At 48.1% G+C, this 15,633-nt stretch overlaps 1 protein-coding gene across 3 annotated transcripts in view; it reads right to left on the bottom strand.

Annotated features, from left to right (window-relative positions):
• Positions 1–2,398: 2,398 nt before the first annotated feature.
• Positions 2,399–15,633, bottom strand: part of LOC132083748 (lethal(3)malignant brain tumor-like protein 3) — a 40,199-nt gene continuing 26,964 nt past the window's right edge. For all 3 annotated transcript variants that reach the window (XM_059488597.1, XM_059488598.1, XM_059488599.1), the window contains 5 exons: positions 15,184–15,315; positions 14,737–14,798; positions 11,630–11,796; positions 7,069–7,131; positions 2,399–3,815 (listed from right to left, as the gene is read on the bottom strand). In XM_059488597.1, the coding sequence (XP_059344580.1) occupies positions 3,687–3,815; positions 7,069–7,131; positions 11,630–11,796; positions 14,737–14,798; positions 15,184–15,315 (553 nt within the window). In that variant the 3' untranslated portion in view covers positions 2,399–3,686. The remainder of the gene's footprint in view (positions 3,816–7,068; positions 7,132–11,629; positions 11,797–14,736; positions 14,799–15,183; positions 15,316–15,633) is intronic.

Genomic DNA, 15,633 nt, shown 5'->3' with positions numbered 1-15,633 from the left:
ATAAGATTTTGAGAACTGGAAATTCCTAATTGCACGGCTGGCCCATGGGGACTTGACACAGCTCCGAGTTGCTTCTAAGGAATGTACCTGTATTGCTAAGAGACTCCTGGGTTCAGCTGGGCCAACAACTGGTTCTTGCTGACATCCAGCAGACTCAAAATCTGCCCAACCCCAGGTGGCATTAACCAGCTTCACATTTGCTCCCCACAGAGCCACAACTTTTGGATTTTTGCTTCAAAGTGTGCATTTCAAATGACACAAGGCGTCAGATAACCAAAGGCCTCTGCAGAGCCCTGGTTATGGCACAGGCCTGGAGCAGGACTGGGAACAGGCAGAGCAGAGTTTGGACAGGCAGCAGGAACAACTCACCGAGACACAGGGGAAAGCAGCACTCCCTGACACAAGTGGAATGGCACCAGCAGCCGATGAATTCCTGAGTTATGGGGCTAAAAGATGAGGTGGTTTCGTTTTGTTCTATATTGTAAATATCAGGGAGTTTTAAATGTGTCCAGTGAAGACACTGGAAGTCTTTTTGTCCTGTGAAGTTGCTGGATTTAATTGGAATACAGCTTATATTTGGGGAAGGAGTGGGTAATAGATGTGTGCACATTCTTGCTTGCTCTGCAAAGACAATTATCAGATTACAAAAAAAGGCACAAGAAGCACATTCCTCCTTCTTTCATCCCTAAAAGGTTCCTCCTTCTCCCCTGCTGAAAGCACTGTGCTGGCTGTCACTGAACAACCTCCAAGTACACATTTTCCTCTTTGATCCAGCTGGCTCAGAAGCCCCAAGGATTAAAGATTTCTCTTCTGTTTGAATAATGTCACTGACTAGAATCTCATGGCTTGTTTAACTGATTCTCTTCATCCTCCATCTATATATAGTAAAAAAAAATGGAATTAGTATTATATTTTGGTTTATTGCTAGAGGCAATCTGCTGTCCCCCAGATCAGGCTCCCAAAGGAAGGAGGTGAAACAGAAAATCTGGAAGGACCTGCTTGCTTGAAACAAGAAAAAGGCAAAATTGCACTTGCCCCACCAGGCTGGGTGTCACAGAGGGGGAAACTGGGGCAAGGAAGGGCTCAGGGTTATTTAGCAAGTCAGTGGAGAGCCAGGAATAAAACAGCCCAGCTCTGGATCTTCTTTCCAGTTGTCAAGAGACAATTTTGCTTTGCCCAGAAGGTGTGTTCTGTCAAAGGACAGGACATGCCACTTACAATTCAAGTCTTAATGCTGACACTGGATGTGCAGAGCAGGATAAAGGAATGTGACTCTTTGGTGAACATCCTGGTTATCATACTAAAAATGTATTTTAATAAACTAAATTCACCCCTTGCCCAGTCCTTAACACTGCAATAAATTTCTCCCCTGCAGCTGCCTGGCTGATATTTAATGGTTCAGCTATTAAATATCCCACCAAACCTGTGTCTTCTCTGTGAAGGCTTAAACTCCTAAAATTCTTATTAAAAAAATATGGAAACAAATTGTTCTAAATATTATTCCAGGACTGAATTGCTTCAGTGGTGCGGATTCTATTTACAATTTTAAGGAACCTTCTGCTTCAGACAAGTCACAAGAACCGTCTCAGCAGCAGGAGGGTTGGACAAAGCATGTGGGTGACACAGGAAAGGGGAACAAGTGTGTTCGTTGTGTCACCACACAGTCATGGACAGCGTGTTCCCTCTGTTCCCGACAGCTCCTGGGAGCCACGCTGGTGGCAGAGATGCCAAGGGAGTTTGGGGTGCCAGTGGATGGGTTACATCACCAGGCAGTGCCCTGAGACACCCCAGAGCCTGGCAGAGGCTGAGGGCAGAACCTGGTCACACAAAAACAGACAAACCCACACACAGCATTCAGCCTCCAGCTATGGACAAAGGGCTGCAAGGGCTGCCTGAGCTGGGGTGGTTCCAGAACAGCCAAACAGCCATCAGGGAGAGTGGCCAGAGGGAGAGCCACGAGTGGTGCTGCCAGCAGCAATGGAACAGGGCTCAGAGCCCAGCAGGACTCACACTGAACAGGGCTCAGAGCCCAGCAGGACTCACTGTGAACAGGGCTCAGAGCCCAGCAGGACTCACACTGTGAACAGGGCTCAGAGCCCAGCAGGACTCACACTGTGAACAGGGCTCAGAGCCCAGCAGGACTCACACTGTGAACAGGGCTCAGAGCCCAGCAGGACTCACACTGAACAGGGCTCAGAGCCCAGCAGGACTCACACTGTGAACAGGGCTCAGAGCCCAGCAGGACTCACACTGAACAGGGCTCAGAGCCCAGCAGGACTCACACTGTGAACAGGGCTCAGAGCCCAGCAGGACTCACACTGAACAGGGCTCAGAGCCCAGCAGGACTCACACCCTGCCACGAGGAGAGGAGAACTCGGGAAGTGCCCGTGGGGAACCCTCCAGCCCAATGTCCATGGGATGCTCCTGAAACTGCCTCTGCTGCAGCAGGAACCCCCCGTGCTCCCAGCCAGGAGAGCACAGGCTGCATGTGCAGGAACACAGCCCCAGACTCTGCTCCTTTTTCCCCCACACAGCAGCTCTCTTTCCTTTGGGAAGTTCCCTCATTTTGCCGTTTAAGTCCTGACTCCTTTCCAGTCTCACATCCCTGTGTGCTCTGCCTGCTCCCAGAGGCAGAGGAGCTGCTCCCCTGCCCTCCAGCTCTCTGGCACAACACATCCAAGTCCACCTCAAGGGGCAAAGGCCAAAACACTTCACATTCATCAGTTGGGACGGTTCAAAAGAAAAGCCATTTGTTTCTAGGGAATCTGTTTGCACACACACTCTGGCCACTGCTGGCTTTCCAACTCCCATTCTTAGCATTTGGCTGACAGTGGAGAGGGCAAGAACAAACACACACCAATCCCCAAGTGCTCTTGATGGTGCCATTTTGCCAGATGCTCCTGGTGCAGAAGGAACTGCACAAAAGCACTGATGGGAGAATCACAGCTAAAACAAATCCCTCTGTCTCCAGCAGCAGATGCCCTTATGGGATCTTTGCCTACCCAAAGGCCACCTGCACTGCCCTTGCCTCCTGACAGGGAATGACAAGAATGAGGACATTTTGCTTGCTGGCAGAACCAGAGCAAGCCATCCCTGATGGAAAACTGCTGCCCATGCTCCCTTCCTGCTGGGGTGTAAGCTGCCCAGCAGCCAAGGGCATCACAACAACCAGGAGCAGTAGGAAAAACTGGAATTTAACAATCAGTCCTGAAAAGGTCAGCTCCTGAGTCACAGCAGTGAAGGATACGGGGGAATTGCTTTGAAGTGCATCTTTTTCCTCTCTCTTTTATTACACAAAACACATTAATCTCGCTGGTGATCACTCAGTTTTTCAGGCACTATCACTGGACACAAAGCCAGTTTTACTCAAAACTTTCTTCTTGCTCCTGCAGCTCCACCAGTGCTACCCTGGATTCCCCTTAGAACTGGAGGTTTCTTCTTGATCTCAAAAAGAGATTGATATATCAAAACCAATTCAATTACAAAATATAATAATATCCTCTTCTTGGAAGTGAAGCTGCCCCATATTCCAGACTGTGGCAGGATTTTTATAACCTCAAACTATTTTTCCTAAATTCTACTTAAAATGCATCAGAGTCCCAATCCACCTGTCTGGTGTGTTGTAATGCTCACAGCTGAAGATCCATTCCCTGTCAATTCCTCCTGGATCTGCCAAAGGCCTTTTCTCAGTTGTCTTCTGCAGACTTGAACATGAGGATGGCATTGTAGATCTTCAGGGCAGGGCCCAGTTTGATGCTGAGTATTTTAACGATGTCATTCTGCTTGAGGAGCAGGAAGGCCTCGCCATCAATCTGCTGGAGGTTGGAATAGAAACAGGGGAGGGATTAACCACCAAAGGACAGGCACGATTTCCACTTCTGGTCATTCTGGGATTCTTGCCTAGTTCTGGCCCCTACACCCCATGATGCCCTCTTTCCAAAGGACACAGACCTCATCTCACAGAGCTCTCCCTAGAAATGGAGAAGCCTCATGTGTCCTGCCCATGGCAGAGGTAGAATGAGATGAGCTTTTAAGGGCCTTTCTAACTCAAACCATTCCATGATTCCATATGCTATACAGACTAAGGCAGAGTGAAGATGCAATATGGCTGGAAAAACAGAGCCTCCTAATCCATCAACAAGGACACATATTTGATTAGATGCAAATTAAGCAACTGATGAACATACTACCATGTGAAAATACAGGATTACTGTAGGTAGCAGCGAGTAAAATCATGACACACCGTTTCTGGAAAAGGTTAAAAATTTACTCAAGCAAGAACATCCACAGAGACAACACAGATATAATTAATATAAACCCCAAATGCTGCAGGGAGGAAGCCAAAGATTAATGGACACAGACAAACAATAAGTGTCTCCCTAAGTTATTCCATTAAAATCCATTTACAGAGACTGACAGTGGCTCCTCCTCTCGCTTGATGCTCACCAGTGCAGCGTGCAGCACACAGCACTGGACAGTCAGCCCAGCCAGAATAACAATTCTGCTATTTTTGTAGTCTTTCCAAATAGAATATTTTTAGATGTCAATGCTTGGTGCAAGAGGAAACACTGAGTAAACTCAGAGAACACATAATTACAGCAAAGAGCCAGGAGCCAGGAGATTTGGTTTTCCCACCTCTCACCACAAAAGAGACCCTCAGCAAGTTACTTAACCTGCTACTGAGAGTAACTGGCAAGTTAATTCCTGCACTGGGAATGACAGCAGCGCTCCCAGACCACAGATGGCCACACCATGTCCTTGAATCTTATTTTCAAGCTGCCTCAAGTCTACAAGGCTGCAATGAATGTGTTAAAAATAGCCTGAAACAAACAGGACTGTGCTGCTTAAATTAAATAATAGAGTCAAGAGGAGCAGAAAACTGCTGGAAAACAGTCCTACATTTCAAAATGGCTTTGTGTCCAATATTATTTATTCCTATGCTTCATTCTCACTGCACTTCCTTACACTCACTTATTTTAAACAGTCCTGCCCTGAACTGGACCTAGAAGCAAGTCTGTGCTTTATTATTCATTCCTTTGCTCCATCTTATTGGACAGGTTTTAGAATTCTGTGCACAATTTGTTCTCTTCACTCCTAATGTAAGCAGCAACTTATCCCCCCCCAGCAAGGGAAGTCTGCAAGGGATTTATTTATCCTGAATATGAAGCACTTGGAGGTTGATCCTGGACAGTGTGGGGGAGTTCAGCTCTCCTGTCACTCACACCTGTATTCCGTCCAAAGACAAACTGCTAAAAGGGTTTTAACTTCAAACTGACAATATGCTTTGAGCATAAAATGGAAAAAAAACACAAGCTTCTCTAAATTGGGTGTAGGGAACCTCACTTTGCAGAAAATAAGGATTAGAACAGACTGTGGCCATAGCACTCTCAGAACCAGAAAGTATTCACTGTGTTCAGGACCAGAAGAAATAAAATACCTGGAGAATGGTTGGATTTGTTAGATTTGCTGGTACATCTCACCTCTGTATACACCTTCCCTAGAAATCCCTTTAACACAGCTACAGTGAAAGATGGGTTCATTTGAACAAATTTCACTATTCCCACTATATTCAGTTCCTAAGTATTCTACTGTATTGTCACATTGTGGACAGTGCTTTTTGCAAGCCTTTATTTCTTTTGCTTCCTATTTTGTGTGAGTCTGCACATTTTTTAAAACAAGAGAAAACAAACCACAGATAGATAAATCCACAAAATGCACTGCAGCCTGATTCCCCCTGTAAGGGAGCCAGCTCTGGAGCAGACAGTGATTACAGACCTGCCCTTTCCAGTCACTGCCATGCAGGAGGAATGGCTCCAGCCCTTCCCTGGAGCTCCTACAGTCACACAGGAGAGCTCTGAGGACAGAATCACAGAACCATGGGGTGGTTTTGGTTGGAAGGAACCTTAAAGCTCATCTTGTTCCACCTCCAGACATGGGCAAGGACACTTTCCACTATGCCAGGTGGCTCCAAGCCTGTCCAACCTTCTAAGATGGGGCCACAGCTTCTCTGGGCACCCTGTGCCAGGGCCTCCTCACCCTCACAGGGAGGACCTTCTTTCTAATACCCACCCTCCTTCAGGTTAGGGCCATTGCCCCTTGTTCTTGTCACTCCTCATCTAAAGACCCTCTCCAGCTCTCCTGGAGCCCTTCAGGCCCTGCAAGGGCTCTGAGCTCTCCCTGGAGACTTCTCCTCTCCAGGTGAGCACCTCCAGCTCTCCCAGCCTGGCTCCAGAGCAGAGGGGCTCCAGCCCCTGGACCATTCCTGTGGTCTCCTCTGGATTCACTCCAGGAGTTCCACGTGCTTCTGACACTGGTGCCCACAGCTGAAGGGAGCTCTGCAGGTGAGGAATGACCTGAGCAGGACAGAAGGGAAGAATTCCACCCCCACGAGCTGCCCACACCATGAGATGAGTCCAGGACAAGGCATCTGTGCAAATTCATCAGGGGCTCCTAAAGAACCTCCGAGTGATACCTGCATATAAGTGGAAACTGAAGCACCCAAGGGATCCCTGTTTGTGATGCACCTACAGAGCTGTGCCAAAAACCAGCACAGCCACACCCTGTGCCCTTGGAGGTCTCCCAGAGGCCATGGTGAACACACCAGGAACGGGACCAGAGCCCAGCACACGGCAGTACTGACAGGACACTCGTCACACAGGACATGCTTTGACCTTCCAACCTCTGCTTGTCGAACTAAAGGTTCCCCTCCTGCTCTCACCCCAGTCCAGGGGAGCAGCCAACGATTCCTGGGAAACCCTGGACCTGCCAGGCTCCCCAGGAGAAACAGGAACATGTCCTTGTCAGAGGCAGCAGATGAGATCCTCACTAACCATCCCAACAGGGCATCTCTAGAGCAGTGCCAAGCCCATGGCACAAGGGTCCAAGACAGGATGTTAAGCAGAAGCTCTATGATTGGAAATTTTAAGCAGCAAGATGCAATTAGCCATGGTGGAATTCAGCTCCATGCTCAGGCTGCCACTGCTCTGCAATGAAAGGGCTGAGCAGGTCTGAGCTCTCTGCTGTAACTGCAGGGATCTGCAGCACAGGGTCTGGGCACACCCCACTTACCTCTTCCCTGAACACAGATGCTTGCTCTTTGCAGCCAGGTAAACGCTGGATAAAACCCACCACCTGCAATTGCATGTAAGAGAAAGGAAACACAGACAATTAAAATGAGACATCATCAAGAAAAAAACCTCTAATTTGTGTATGAGAATTCCCTATGCAAGAATGTTTAAAACTTTAATACTCAAAACTCTCACATTAATGAAGGATATAGATGGAAAACATTGCTGGGTTGCTGCTGCAACTCCTCTGCATATTTTGGTTACCACCAGTAACTGCCCCTATTGCCATTTGACCATTTCTCTCCCTGTAAGAATCCAGCTTTTCCACTCTTCTAGAAGGTTCTCACAGAATCAACATTATTTTTCCAGATAAAAAGCTATATATGGCTTAGACTACTTTAAAATCACTCACAACTCCACTTTCTCTACAGTACTGTTGGAAAGTAAAACAAACATGAAAAAAGGATTTAGACAGTTTCCCAAGATGACATGCCTCTAAGAGACAAGATAAACCAACTGAATGAGCACTGCTGGTTTACCAACATGCAAAGGCAGAAGAGCTGCAAAGGAAGATGGAAGGCAGAAGAGAAGGAAAGGAGTTTTGGTTTAATTTAATCTGTGCTGGGTGCACAGGATCCACGGAACCAAGAGGATTAAACAAATAAAAGTTAATTTTACATTTCACATTAGGGAAAACCTTTCTAGGCAAAGAATCTGTTAACATTTGGAATACTCTCCCTGGACTCAAGCAAGCAGCCCTGGGGTTACATTACATAACACCAAGGAGTGTGAGGAGTAGCCCTGTGTGCAGTCGAGGATGACTTAATGTGCATTGTCTTCTCCAGCTGCAGCTTCACTGGTTCACAGGAGATTTGTATATTGAGGCGTAATCAGATCAAACATCTCCTGTTAATTGGATGCTCCCTTGCAGGAGCAGCTCTGCTTCATGAGGCGCAACCATGTGAGTTGCTGCAGATGTGACATTTCTTCCCTGTACACAAACAAGCAGTTGGGAGGGGTCACTGTCAGATTCAGGCTCCTTTCAACTCAAAATTGTCAAAGTTTCTCCTAAATCACATCCCTGTACCTCCAGATCTTCCTAGTCCTAGACTTGGAGTCAATCCCTCCCCTGCAGTTCCAGCCAGGCAGGAACGGGGCTCTCACAGTGCCCTCCAGGTTTGCTCTGCCCTGGTAGGAGCAGCTCTGGCTCCTGTGGTTTCTGTTATGTAACCTGAAAGCAGAGCATCCCTCTCCTTTGTCCTCCTCTGCCACTCCATCTTAAAGGCAAACCCTAAAATCCACATCTCTGTTGGACAATGACTCCAAATTTTCTTCTGCAGAAGTGTAAACTCCTATTAATAATCAATACCAAAACACTACTTTCCTTTTGAGTCCCCCTGTCTGCTAACAATTAAAACACAAATGAAAGTCTTTCTGCCAGGTCTGGCTCCTTTGAGAATTTACAAGACAGCTGGACCCTTGGGGCAAGAGCTGAGTGCTCCTCAGTGTCTGTGGCACTGAGAGGCTGGCAGACATCTCCAGGGAATGAATAACCTGGGCTTGCCTTGTTCCTGCATCCTTCCCTGCACAACTGCTGCTGGCTACTGTCACTGACACGCAGTGACAAACCTTTGATCTGCCCCAAGTCCTTTGGAGGGACACTGCAACCACTGGAGAGGCCTCTCGAGCAAACAGCAGCCCTGGGGGTCACCAGGAATGGAGAACAGAGAGGGAAGAAAGATGCAAGAGGAGAAAATGGGAGAGAAGGTCGCCTGGACATGAGACAGACCCCAGTGAGGCACAGGGACCTGCCTGGCTGTCACTGCTGGGGAGGAGAGCTCCCAAAGCAAGACAGGGCAGTTGAGGGAGGCTTGGGAGCACAAGAACAAAACACCACAGGAATCCAACACAACTCCACAATACTGGCAGGGAAGCCTTGAACCCTGAGAAAGGCTGAGACAGGGAGGGCTCAAAGTGAGGGTGGGACAGGTGTTGGACAGGGAACATCTCAGAGGGATCAGAGCTTTTCTATAAGAAGGTAAAAGTCTGCTGGCCCTTCGTGCTGTAACCATCCCATGGCTCAGAACTGCCTGCTGGAAACTCTTACACTCCCCAAGCACATTGGTGAAGAGAAAGGGCATTAAAAAGAGCTTTGTGCAATCCTGAGAACACCCTGGAAACTGGACACCACCCTTGTGGAAGGTGCTGATGTGTGGCAGACACACTGGGATCAGCACAGGATTGATGGTGACAAGGCAGCCCCACACCGCACTCCTCCAACAGCTCCTGCAGGACCGGCCCCTCTGAGGCCACAGAGGGGAACTGGCTTAACTGGAATTCAGAAATCCACTTACATTTGGCACAAGGACAGTCCCCCCACCCAGGGTATTGGCATTTGAAGCAGGATTAACTAATGAACAATACAACTCTAGCACATCTTGATGTTCTTCTATGAGTCAACAATCTGTGCTCTGAAAACATGACAGGAAGCTTTCAATAAATACCAAAGCTGCATTAAAGTAACTACTCTTAGTGACTGCTCAGTGTTACCACGACTTTCTTAGCTTGAGGGCCCCTAAATGCTGCTACTGCTGCTGCTCTGCCATTTCAGCTGCTCCCAACCAGCAGAGAATTAAAGGAACTTTTTTTTTCTTAATGTCGGTTTTATAAAATTATAAAAACAGTTCTTCAGCCTAAAAACAAAGGAGAATTTTACACCCTCATCACTCCTGTTTCAGATCAGCACAGGACTCCTTTGGACTCCTTCAGGACTCCTTTGTGCAGCAGAGTTCAAAGCACAACCCAACAGCAAATGCTTGCCCTGCAGGAAGATGTTGGGAGCCCAAATGCTGACAGACCAAATGTACTTTGGACACCCTAAAACACAGCAAGTCCTGCTGCTCTCAACTCCCAGATCTGTGGCTACATTGCACTGCACATGCTGATCCTGCAAGTGCTCAGAGAGAACCCAAATTGACTCCTCTGGGAATTTGTGATGAACATAATTCAAACCAGAAGCACTTTACTGAAATTCAAGATAAAACCTGTAATGATTTCAGCCAGTACATTGTGGTGCTGCAACTGAGCTTTTTAATGTGCCATTCACACTGCTACTGGCAGCCAAAAGTTCCCCAGTTGTTTCAGGCTGCAGCAGAGTTCAGTTTATTCTGGGTTTGAATCACTATATCCAGTGCCCTGCATCCATGTCTGTGGTCCCTGCTCACACTCATCTGTTATCAAACTAATATCCCAGTTAAATTTACCCAGCAGTTGCTTTAAAGGTCAACTGCAAAGGACAAATTTTATTTGGCTTGGATCCTGACACTGTACTCCCATGAAGCAGCCTCCTGTTTTATCCAAAAGAAAGAGATTTTGATTATCATGTCAGAGGATTATCTGCTTCTGACTTTATTGATTTCATAAAAGACCTTTTGGAAAATCATTGGAAGCTTTCTCAAAAGGACAGGAACAGTAAATCTTTCAGAAATTTTTTTCCTCCAGAGTATGAATTTAATTCTAAGACACTTTTATTAAAAAGAGCAAAAAAACACAACCAAAACCCAACACTACCACCAAACCACAACAACTCAACACAAAAAAGGACCAGGTTTTAAAACATCAGCACTAATTGCTCTGTCCCTTTTCCAGCTGCTGTGGTTCCCATCTCCCACATCACTGCAAATCCCACCAGACTCCTACCACTCCTCCAGCATGAAGAGCAAAGTCAAGATAGGATTTATTCGATGTTAAGAGGCACTTAGGGAAAATGCACTTTCTAAAAGTCTCTGAAGATCCTCTCTGCATCATGAGCAGCAGTACCTTTTTCCTGCTTTGCAGATTCTCTGCATCCTTGCAAGCACAACTCTATAGCACACTTCTCTGGAATTAAATGCCCTGCAATTAAGCACCAGGATCCAAATTATAACCATTTCCCAAGCACAGAGAGAAATATTATTTATGCCCAAGGCATCAAGGCAAAAACCAACTACTCAGCACACAAAACACTCTGGCTTTTTCACACACCACCTAATTACAGGAGACATCTCAAGAGCTGCAGAGACACATCTCCAGCTGCACAGCTACCTCTGCCAGAAATCAGGTCAGGCTGTGGGCATTTTGTTCCCAGGGAATCAGGCAGGGAGATGCAGCAGGAGTGGGCATGCACAGTGCAGTTTGGAATTTTCTGCACTGTAAAAGTGAATCAGCAGCAAAGTCACAGGAGAGGGGGAGGGAGATCAGAGAAAGGGAATCTGCTGTCAGAATGATGCTTCAGGCCCGAGGACTGAGAAATCAAGGGGTAAATAAACAAGAGGGAGGGAGGAAATCCTTTTGAGGGCAATAAGCTGTGGATACCAGAGGGTTAACAGGGGTACTTCCCCTCCCTGATAAAGGGTCTTGGGTCTGACTTCCAGCTGAGTCAGCTGTGGCACACGCGCAGCAAACAGAAGAGCACTGCCTAGGAGAGGGAAGGAAATAAAGATGTCTCCCAATAAGCACTCCAGAGGAAGAGTGCTCTGGCATTCCTGCACCCTGGGGGAGTGGAGCAGGAACAGGTAACTCACCTCCTCCACAGTCCATTTGGCAACTTGTTTGGCTGTCAGGCCCGAGACCTCCGGCAAGAGCCTGCAGTGCTGCTCCCAGAAGAGGTGGAGGCGATGGCTCGGGTTAGAGGCCAGGGAAGGCATGAAGATAGACTGGTGGAGGGCCTGCTGGAGATCCAAATCAGGGCCTGAAAAAGGAAACAAGGTAAGTCAGAGACAGGCTTCAAGTAGGAGCAACTACAACAAAGCAGGAAGAAGGGTCACAGCCTGGAGGGGAAAGCAAGACAGGGTGAGCAGAACCAGGCACAGCTACTGTGTGGCACACGGAGCTCTCAGGACGTTCTCCCCCTCCCGAGCAGGAGAAAGGGAAAAAAAAGGTAAGATTGCCAGGCTGGAGGCTTTATCATTAGCTTCTTCCCTGGAAAATGATGTCATGCTGCTAACAGAGAAGATGTTTGCAGCGTTTTATTGACAAGGTGGAGGAATTCTGGTAACAGCAATCCTCGGCTGGGAACTGATGGCACCGTTCCAGCCCCTGCTGTAGCCAAAGCTCTGTGCTGCCAGCATGGCCTGGGCTGACTCCCCAGGACTCCCAGGCCAGGAGTGCTCAAGGTACCTCCAGACATCAGCTCCCTCCTCATGTGTCAAGTGAAGCTCTGAAAACCAAGGCAAAAAAGGGAGGAAGGAATCACCCCTCCCTAATGAGATCACTGGAGCAGTGCAGAGTCACGGTCCTACAGGGACGTGCTGCTTATACAACAGGAAGCCAGGCAGGGATGGGAGCAGGCTGGCAAGTACTCCTCTGGTTTACAGTGGCACGGGGGGGGCTAGCCCCGACCCCCCCACACCCCTCCACCCCTGCAGGCTGCCCAGCGCCATCCCGTGGCATCCCCGAGCATTCCCACTGCATCCCAGCCCTCGGGAAGGCTCCGTGTGCCTGGAGCAGCCGCTGCTGTGCTGCTCCTGCTGCCTCTGCCCCTCTGCTGCCCCTGCTGCTCCTGCTGCCTCTGCCTCTGCTGCCCCTGCTGCTCCTGCTGCCTCTGCTGCCCCTGCTGCCTCTGCCCCTCTGCTGCTCCTGCTGCCCCTCTGCTGCTCCTGCTGCCCCTCTGCTGCTCCTGCTGCCCCTCTGCTGCTCCTGCTGCCTCTGCTGCTCCTGCTGCCTCTGCCCCTCTGCTGCTCCTGCTGCCTCTGCTGCTCCTGCTGCCCCTGCCCCTGCTGCTCCTGCTACCCCTGCTGCCCCTGCTGCCTCTGCCCCTCTGCTGCTCCTGCTGCCCCTGCTGCCCCTGCTGCCCCTGCTGCCCCTGCTACCTCTGCCTCTCTGCTGCTCCTGCTGCTCCAGCTTCTCTACCTCTGCTGCTCCTGCTGCCTCTGCCCCTCTGCTGCCCCTGCTGCTCCTGCTGCCTCTGCCTCTCTGCTGCTCCTGCTGCCCCAGCTTCTCTACCTCTGCTGCCCCTGCTGCCCCTGCTGCCTCTCTGCTGCTCCTGCTACCTCTGCCTCTCTGCTGCTCCTGCTGCCCCTCTGATGCTCCTACTGCCCCAGCTTCTCTACCTCTGCTGCCCCTGCTCAGCAGCTCTCAGTGGGCTGGGGTGTAGGATGTGGGGGGTAAGCAGTCACTACATGGAAAGCACAGAGGAAAATGGCAGAAATACAAAGAAAAAGCAGATTCTCAGGGCTTGCCAGCTGCCCCCTAGCTGAAAGGGAAGCAGCTCTGGAGGTAAAACCTGTCCTAGGGAACAGTCACTGCCCTGGCCTGAGAGCCCACTCAGCTCATCTCATCTCCACATCCCTATTGGTCATGGTACAGCATCAAATTTCTAATAATGAAACCAAGGGAGGATAAATAAAGCCTGAGTAAGAACTGCTCAGTTGAGGAGCTCCTGGTGGAAAGAGGGCACAGGACCTGCTCCATGAGAGGGCTGTTAGCTCTTCCTTCCCTGCTGTACTGCTGCAGAGGTGGGGACAGACAGCACCTGGCCTTGTCTCCACCTCCTGCTCCAGGAGGTCCCACTTGTGGCCAAGGTCTCCCCCACTGCCACATTCCTGCTGGGTGGGCATTACTTCCATCTCAAACCGATTCCTTTTCTCCACTAAGCACAAATCCTTGGACTAAGCACCCAAACCATGACCTAGACAAGTGACTTTCCCTCTGACAAAGAAGTAGTGATCTCATAGTTTAAACACAGCTGAGAGGAAAGCTCTGGGTAATTGTGAAATTGCAGGTCAGTGGATGATTGCATTTCCCTCCGTTGATTTCCATCACTCCATGGAAGGTGAATGTGAAGGAAGAGTGGGCAGCTTTCCCTGCCAGCTGCAACTGCAGCTTGGAGCTAGCAGATCCCTCAGCTCTGTCTGCAGAACTCAGCACTAGGTAAAAATGAGTATTAAAAAAAAAAAAAAAAAACAACAAAAAACCAACATCCAGGCACCTGTCCCAGTTTGTGCCTGCTTAGCTATTTTTGATTGGAGACTTATTACCATCTTAAATCCTCCTAAAAGCCTGGTCAGCTCTGTTCTCTGAAATGGCTTTTTATAGTAAATCTGAAAGTTAAGCATATGGTTTGCTAAAGTGATAGCAGAAAGCTGCTCTGATAACTTAACCTGTCACATACCAGGAAAAAAACAGCACTGTTTTTCCATTTAGCTTTTCATTTTCTTTTTAATCCTTAAGAGAACCTTTAAAAAGTCCTCCAATGATTCAGAATATGTTTCTGAATACCCATGAGGGTCTAAAAAAAGGGGTTGATGGAACTTAAACTATCTGCTAAGTTCTGAGCAAGTCTCCCTTGAGCCCTGTGCTGTCTCTGTCACAGCCTGACAAAGGTCACAGACTGTTTGGGAGCCCCTTGTCACTACAGGGGAGTTTGCAGTGGCACAAAGACCAGTGCAAACTTGTCTTCTCAGTTAATAAATACAAGGCTCCACTCTACAAAGTATTGAATTTTTCACTTCTAAGTAATTTTACCCTTTCTCCTCATTTTAAAGGAATTGCCATCATCTCCAGCATGTGCTTTCTCTTGACTGTGGAATCAAAGACAAAAAAATCTGTGAATTCTGAATGCTCCTTGTGACTGTGGGGATATTGCAGAGATAGGCACACACACAGAAAGAAGGAATAAAACTTAACCAACCTTTCCCATTGCTTTCCTGTTTCACCAGCTGAAACTTGATATAGGCATGTGAGCACCCGAGCCTGAAAGCAACAATTACAAAACATTTCAGAAGATACAGAAATGAATGTAATGTCTTCTCCATACACATATAAATGAGATTTATAGAAACTAAAAACTTTTTCCTCTTAAAATAAGCAATAGCTTCATCCCTGACATCTCTCTGAGCTAAGGGCTGTTCTAATAAATTCAGGGCCAGAACTCAGATCTGAGTTTACTGCAGGAAAGAGAGGGCCCAAAACAACAGGAGGAAGGGAGGAGACTTACCATGTCATTCTAAAACACTCTGCTGCAAAACTTCAATCAAATTGGGCTGTTTGCTATTTACATCTTTATTTCAGATACAGCAGCAGCATCAAGAAACACTACAGTTAATGCATGAAAATTCATCACAAAAGTCGTGTTTACGTTTTTGGTGTGGCTTTGATGGCTGCAGAGGAATCCTCCTCTCCCCAGCCTCGCTCCCGACTGTCTTCTGATTGCTCTGATGGAGTGTGGATGCTGCTCTGACACCACTTCTCACTGTCTGGTGCAGATTTTCTGCAAAGACAGATAAATGACAATAGCTGAGCTGACATTCTCTGTTCCCTTTTCCCACAGGAGAGCAAAGCTGGCTGCTCCTAGCAAGTGAGAGCAACAACCACCACCGTGTGGCAGAACTTTCCTCTTCCCTCCATGAGTACAAAGTGTTTTATTCCTCTTCTGCAAGGATTGAGAGAGTTTAAGGGAAATAAATCAGCCTCTGTGGACTCAGGCTCTGATCCCAGCAGCTACAGGAAACCACTGTGTTATGGTGAAAGCAAGAGATTTAGCATTTCTGAGTCCTGATACCTCTGGATAACATTTAAGAGTTTCCAT

The sequence above is a fragment of the Ammospiza nelsoni genome, chromosome 25, assembly GCF_027579445.1.
Source record: "Ammospiza nelsoni isolate bAmmNel1 chromosome 25, bAmmNel1.pri, whole genome shotgun sequence".
Classification (NCBI taxonomy): domain Eukaryota; kingdom Metazoa; phylum Chordata; class Aves; order Passeriformes; family Passerellidae; genus Ammospiza; species Ammospiza nelsoni.
Note: the sequence above shows the minus strand (reverse complement) of the source record. Positions and strands in the feature narration are given on the sequence as shown.